This window comes from Nannobrachium achirus (genome assembly GCF_963921795.1).
Source record: "Nannobrachium achirus genome assembly, chromosome: 4".
Lineage (NCBI taxonomy): Eukaryota > Metazoa > Chordata > Actinopteri > Myctophiformes > Myctophidae > Nannobrachium > Nannobrachium achirus.
The window spans coordinates 13,176,540-13,184,235 of record NC_137813.1 but is presented as its reverse complement, the minus strand read 5'-3'; the positions used below and the strand labels follow the sequence as shown (position 1 = coordinate 13,184,235).

Below are 7,696 nucleotides of genomic sequence, written 5' to 3'. Positions count from 1 at the left end.
GAGAGCGAGAGAGCGAGAGAGAGAGAGAGAGAGAGAGAGAGAGAGAGAGAGAGCATATTGATTAGTCACGGTATCTGATGTCATCGTGGTTCCATAAACACGCTTTTCCTTTTTTTCCCCCTTCGTCTCTGCTATGTGAAGCAGCCTGATGTATACTCCATCTTATAGTGGTCAGCTTCTAGACCATACAAGGCCAACTGGCAGCCTGGGGGCCACATGTGGCCCCCACCTCCACTTAATGTGGCCCGCAGGTTAATACCGGAATACTGATATATTACTGATTGTAACAGCTGAACTGTTACAATTCCAAACATGACCTGCTTTAATTCCATCATTCAATATTAGTAGCTTAATGACCAGTAGTAGTATTACATTTTTTTTTATGTCCAATGTATTTGTATTTAGGTTCTTAAAGTTAACATGAGTATATAACTTAATGCATTTGAAATAGATAAAAAATGTTACATTTCAGGATTCCAATAAAAAAAAACAATAATAATTAAAGCTGCAAGCAGCAATGACCGGGCCCTCGCAGCTCTACCCACGTCACAAGGCCAGCAGCCAATCAGAAACCAAACAGGAAGTCAGCCATTTCGACTAATTAGTGGCGTTTTGGCGCATTTTTGGCCGTTATCACGGGTCGCACTTTAACGATAGTTTAAAGTTTTTCTCAAAAAAAATTTTTTGATAAAAAATAAATTTGAGAAAAAAAAATTTTTTGAGAAAAAAAAATTTTTGAGAAAAAAAAATTTTTGAGAAAAAAAAAATTGAGAAAAAAAAAATTTTGAGAAAAAAAATTTTTGAGAAAAAAATTTTTTTGAGAAAAAAAAAATGTTTGAGAAAAAAAAATGTTGAGAAAAAAAAAATTTTGAGAAAAAAAAAATTTTGAGAAAAAAAAAATTATGACACCAGCCGCGAGTTTGTACGACAAACGGATCATGAGTTATAGAGGCACTTCCTGTTTGGTGAAGGGCACTTCCTGTTTGGCAAAGGAAGCGTCAATTAAGGTTAAGGACTCTTAATCAAGTCATATGATACCAGCCACAACTCTGTACGATAAACGGTTGATGAGTAACAGCCAAAAAAAGGAACAATCAAGTATGGACCAATCAGAAGAGGGGGCACTTCCTGTTTGGTGAAGGAAGTTTGACCCTTCGCCACGGGCACGCCGTTTTACGAAAACTCACGATTCGCACAACTTTTCATCGTTAAGGTGTCTTGAGTATGCCGAGCGAACTTGAAGTTGATCCGATTAACCCCCTAGGAGGAGTTCGTTAAAGTGCGACCTGTGAAAACGGCCAAAAATGAACCAAAACGCCACTAATTAGTCAAAATGGCTGACTTCCTGTTTGGTTTCGGACATGGCGCCAAGAGACTTTTCTGTGAGTCCGGACATGATACAGGTGTGTACCGATTTTTGTACTTGTGGGTGAAACCGTATGGTGGGGCTTGAGGCACGAAGTTTTGTAGGGGGCGCTATTGAGCCATTAGGCCACGCCCCCTTTTGATTATTTTTAAATACGAAATTTTTCGCCACTTGTGATGTGTGTGCAAAGTTGCGCAACTTTTGGAGTACGTTTTGCGGCTCAAAAACACGATTCATTCGGCGGAAGAATAATAATCTTTGCAAATACAATAGGGTCCTCACACACTGTGTGTGCTCGGGCCCTAATAATTCAGGATTCCAATTCAAGAGAAGCAAAAATAGCCGATCTACAAGCTCAAAATGCATCGCGCTGCGATGCGTTTTGAGCTTGTAGATCTGCTATTTTTGCTTCTTTTGTATGAGATACTAGAATGACAATGTAGGACGTAACAATATGTAATGTGGCCCTCTGGAGTGAAGGTGGAAATATAGTGGCCCTCGCCATCATCATAGTTGCCCACCCGTGTTCTAGACCATGCTATTTTCTGTGTGTGACCGCAAGTCACTCCTCAGAGAATACATTTTGTCATAATGTGTATGAATATGTGTGTGTGGGGGGTGTGTGTGCTGCAAGCACATTCAAAAGTAAGGAAAAAGAAAAATAACCGGGATATTACAAGTAGTTTGGTTAAATATTCCGGTAGTAAATGAGTTAATATGCCACTATGCCACGCCTGTCGAATATGCCTTCATTAATATGCCTAATACTTTATTCAATGGATTGCAGTCTTTGAAGAGGACATGATCGGCGTGTCCCTGGCTGTCAGTGATGATGTGACTTGATACCTGAGTCATGTGTCACGTGACCACACCTGCTTTCACTTGAGGGCGGTGTCAAGGCCAGCTTTGAAGGTAAAAATCCACATTTTGCGTCGGATTCCGAAGTCCCATAGGACCCCTTGGATCAGCGCTTCTGGTTTTCAACTGCAGTGATGGAAACATGATTTTGTGTGGTGTGGGTCCAAGTCCAGTCAATCTACAGAGCTTGTAGAGAGCTTGTAGACAGAGCATGGAAGAACTCGATGATGAAGTGGCTTCCTTGGCATCATCATTGTCTGTGTCGGGTGACAGAGTACATGAAGTTTAATTATTCATACTCCGTAGTAGGATGTGTCACCAAACAGTGAAAAAATGCATTGTCACACACATTTGCATTACATTTGTCACAGTAAGCGGTATTTGCATTGATACAGCACCGAGAAGTAGTTAGGGGTTATAGGGCATAGCAGAGCAGAGGGCATGGTTTACTAGTGCCAATAATTGATATATAAAAATAGTTTTGTAAATCTCTATGGGAAAAATTAATGGACGATTTTTGTTAGTGCCACAACAAAACCACAGCCACTGCTGTGCCCTATAAGTATCTTGCTCAGCGACACTTCAACACATATAGACCAGGGCCTGGTGACAAACCGCTGGCCTTAATGATTCCCAGAAGGCCCCTCGTTCAACTACGGACGCCTACACATAAACGTACAATGCATAGCGAGAGAAATGACTGCAAAGCGGACGCGTTTCAACCCAAGAGGTTTTCAACGCTGAGGAGAATTCGCACAAATGTTCAGGATTCTTCAAAAATAGATGCTTGTATATAAAGAGTTCATTTGCAAAAACAGATAACTCCGTTTTTATAAATGTTCACAAATCCAGTTTTTTTATTGTGCACTCAAAGTAATATCAATCAAACTGAAGTTGGGTGGATTTGACTAAGTAAAAATGACTTAACAAAATAGATGTATCATAAAAAATGTAACTTTATTAGAAAATAGTTTTTCTTTTAATTTAAACTTATTTTTTTGGCAAAAACAGATAACTCCAACAGTCGTTTTTTATCAAAAACAGATAACTCCACAATTGATGTTTCACCATTGAATTTGGCCATATCGAGGACGCAAAAAGGATTTCCAGAATTTTACAGGAGAGCAAAAACAAAGTTTTGACAACATACTTAAGTAGTCTGTACTTTTATAGGGGCCACATGTAGCCACCAGGGGGCACAATAGGGGACAACTCAGGGGCCCCTGGGGGTGCTAAGGTGCACCGTTGCTCCAATCTGCACCAAACTTGGCACAACCACTGTTCAGGGGGTCTACCATGACAATAGTCACACCAGGGGCCACCTCACAGGCCACACCAGAGGCCCCAGTGTACCATATCAAGGGCCCCCGGGGGCCCCAGGGTGCCAAAGGCACACCATTGCTCCAATCTGCATCAAACTTAGCATGAACACTGTTTAAGGGTCTGCCATGACAATAGTCACACAAAGGGCTAAACCAGGGGCCCCAGTGTACCATATCAGGGGCCCCCGGGGGCCCCGGGGTGCCAAAGGCACACCATTGCTCCAATCTGCATCAAACTTAGCATGAACACTGTTTAAGGGTCTGCCATGACAATAGTCACACAAAGGGCTAAACCAGGGGCCCCAGTGTGCCATATCAGTGGCCCCTGGGGTCCCGAGGTGCCAAAGGCGCACTGCTCCTCTGATCTGCACCAAATATGGCACAAACACTGTCCATGGGTCTACCATGACAATAGTCACACCAGGGGCCACCTCACAGGCCTCATCAGGGGCCCCTGTATATCAGGGGCCACTGGGAGCCACAGGCCACATGGGGCCACATGGTAGACCCCTGAACATTGTTTGAGAAAATTGTTTGAGAAAAGCCAGACCCTTTGAGAAAAGGGTCTGCCATGACAATAGTCACACAAAGGGCTAACCAGGGGCCCCAGTGTGCCATATCAGTGGCCCCTGGGGTCCCCAGGTGCCAAAGGCGCACTGCTCCTCTGATCTGCACCAAATATGGCACAAACACTGTCCATGGGTCTACCATGACAATAGTCACACCAGGGGCCAACTCACAGGCCTCATCAGGGGCCCATGTATATCAGGGGCCACTGGGAGCCACAAGCCACATGGGGCCACATGGTAGACCCCTGAACATTGTTTGAGAAAATGTTGGTGCATAATGGGGCAACAGTGCATCTATGGCACCCAGAGGCCCCTGGGGGCCACACATGGCCCCTGGGAGCCACACATGGCCCCTGGCAAGACTGTCTTCATGGCAGACCCCTGGAACATTGTTTGAGACAAGTTTGGTGCATCATGATGCAACAGTGTGCCTATGGCACCCAGAGGCCCCTGGGGGCCACACATGGCCCCTGGGAGCCACACATGGCCCCTGGTGTGACTTTCCTCATGGCAGACCCCTGAACAGTGTTTGAGACACTTTTGGTGCATAATGGGGCAACAGTGTGCATAATGGGGCAACAGTGCGCCTATGGCACCCAGAGGCCCCTGGGGGCCACACATGGCCCCTGGTGTGACTATCTTCATGACAGACCCCTGGAACAGTTTTTGAGAGAAGTTTGGTGCATAATGGGGCAACAGTGTGCCTATGGCACCCATAGGCACCTGGGAGCCACACATGGCCCCTGGGGGCCACACATGGCCCCTGGTTTGACTATCCTCATGGCAGACCCCTGAACAATGTTTGAGACAAGTTTGGTGCATAATGGGGCACCATCTTGGATCACATGGTCTAAACACGCTGCCCAATGGATTTATCTGTTTCTGCAAACAAAGAGCTATGTCACTTGTCTGTTTTTGCTACAAAACCTGATCTTTGAGGGCGTTTAGAATGGGATATATCTGCCTTAACAACAAAATTGATTTTATATTCTAATAAAACTCTAACTTAACTGTTATTTACAATAGTCATCTCATTTTTTTCCAAAATGGCTTTTATCTGTTTTTGCAAATGAACTCTTCTTGTTTTTATTTTATTTGTTTAATGGATGGCAATTGCGCCACGTCGAGAGCTTGTAGATCCACTATTTTAGCTGTTACAGAAGTGGGGCTTACGTGCTTAAACTTATTTTTGGCAAAAAATATGTTTTTCCACCTGAAATTCTGAAATTACACCTCTGTGTGAAAGTCCTTTATGAGGAAGCTGTTTCTCCTCGGTGTTCATTTATCCATCATAACACTCTCAGAGATAAATGCACACTAGGATTCGAAAGGAGTAGGCCTACGTACTGTAACTAGAAGTACTGTTCCTACAAAACAGTGTGGGCTCGCTCGTAAAGAAATATATATTTTTAAACTAGACCAGGTCAACCTGGTTGTGCCAGACCCCCTGTCTGTCATCATCATTTATGACATCATGCCTTTTGTAGGCATGTCATCATCATGTCATCATCATATATACCCTTTATATAGAAAACCCGGACAGACCGACATTTGCTTATGTAGGCCTACCCATTTCATGGGTCTGGCAATAACTAAAATAAAAACACTTAATCAAATAAACTGTTGTTTTCCTCCATTTCTTATGTTTGCCAACGTGACTATATTCTGCAGCATGCTAACTGTCATGTGAAGCTCAACCAATACTCCAGCTAACACCACTCCCAGATGTTTTTCCGCCAATTGCACCTCATTGCCTTTGTACTGTCTGCGGCTGAACCTGGTAAATAAACTAGACCAGGTCAACCTGGTTGTGCCAGACCCCCTGTCTGTCATCATTATTTATGACATCATGCCTTTTATAGGCATGTCATCATCATGTCATCATCATATATACCCTTTATATAGAAAACCCGGACAGACATTTGCTTATGTAGGCCTACCCATTTCATGGGTCTGGCAATAATGAAGATAACATAGTGTTCTCGCCTTTCAGGCGAGCCCACAAAAAGTACTCCGGCACTATAACTCAGGTAAAGATTTGACTGGAATTTGACACAGCAGAAGTCTGTCCAATAACTTCCTCAACGGTGTGGCTCTTCAGCATATCTTTAACACTATACCGCCGCCAATCTCATCCAGAGACAAGATGGTTACCATGGTAATCAGCTAAACAGGTGCTGCTGCAGCCACTGGTGAGCGAAAACACTACATATCCCATGATGCAACTCGGCATCAGAAAACGTATAATCTCCATCTCATTGCTGATGCAAAGAAACGGCTTAATCTCGGAATCTACTTCCACAAACGCTGAGAACGCCGCAAACCGCTTTATTTTCACGGCTACACTGTACCGCGACGGTAAGGTAAGGATTTTAGATTTTTGTCTGAATGTAAACATACAGGCGGCCATGTTTAGACAACATGGACACGATTGGGGCTTACAGGGCTCTTCAAAATAAAGTGCAGTCTACAGTGGCATCCAATGTGCTGTTAATGAATTGCTCCAGGGCAGGAAAGTAGCCCTCGCAAACCAGGGTTTTCATGTGAGTCCCCCCAGGGAAGGTGGCCAGGAGTTTATTCTGTGCAGGTGAAAGCTCGTACAGTTGTTTCATCTGCACTGGGGGGATGAGCCGGTCTGACAGGCCAGACGCAAACAGAGAGGGCATGTGGCACTGCGCCACATGCTGGTGAGACAGGAATTGGTTCTTGTAGTACCACAGGGGCAGCAGACGCACGGGACGGAAGGGGAAGAGAGTGGCTGCCATGTGGGGGATGCTGAGGAAGGTGTTCTCCACCATAATCGCCGCCACATGGTGGGGGTTGACTGAGGCCAGGTGCACTGCCACGGCGCCCCCTAGTGAGCGGCCAAATAGAAGAACCTTGGTCTTGTCCAGGTCAGGGCGGGTCATGACATAGTCCAGCGTGGCCTCGGCGTCCAGGAGCAGTCCCTCCTCACTGGGCTTACCTTCGCTCCTCCCAAAGCCACGGTAGTCCACCAGCACCACGTTAGCTTTCAACTGGACCAGCATCTGCAGCGCATTGGACACCTTGTCATAGTCATAGATACTGCCCTTGTTGCCGTGGAAATATAGGATAGTGATCTGGGCAGGGGAGTTAGCTCCTCCTGTGTAGGGCAGCAGGATGAGGTTGAGCTTCACACCGTCTTTGGTGTGAATGTACACATTCTCATGTGGTACGGGTGGCGTATAGTCATCGAGGGGAACCGCGTTGGGTCGGAACACTATCATATCCTGGACCATGTACATGATTGCTGCTAAAGAGGGTATGAGAGCCAGGAGAAAGAAAGCTCCGATGCACAGCCGCCTGCACCTAAAGCAACAATGACAAACAAGGTTGGAAATACTGTAAAACACTGCTAAATAAGTGGCCAAAACCTCATTTGCTATAGCCATGGCCAGGTCCCCTCAGGTAGCTAATTGCTCTAAATAAGTATAGATCTAATCACAATTAATATTAGTAAATGAAGTGTCTTGACCCTACCCATCTATAAATTAGCCAAATCTATGTCTGTCTGTTTGTCTGTCTGTGTTTACATCATCCAATGGGAAAACCCTTGAAAT

The 7,696-nt window shown here is 44.9% G+C and overlaps 1 protein-coding gene across 1 annotated transcript; it reads right to left on the bottom strand.

Annotated features, from left to right (window-relative positions):
• Window positions 1-6,565: 6,565 nt before the first annotated feature.
• Window positions 6,566-7,381, bottom strand: LOC308282660 (protein ABHD13-like; the record flags this gene model as incomplete). Its single annotated transcript, XM_080723049.1, has 1 exon — window positions 6,566-7,381. The coding sequence occupies one exon, from the start codon at window positions 7,379-7,381 to the stop codon at window positions 6,566-6,568; it is 816 nt and encodes a 271-aa protein (XP_080579175.1).
• Window positions 7,382-7,696: the final 315 nt, after the last annotated feature.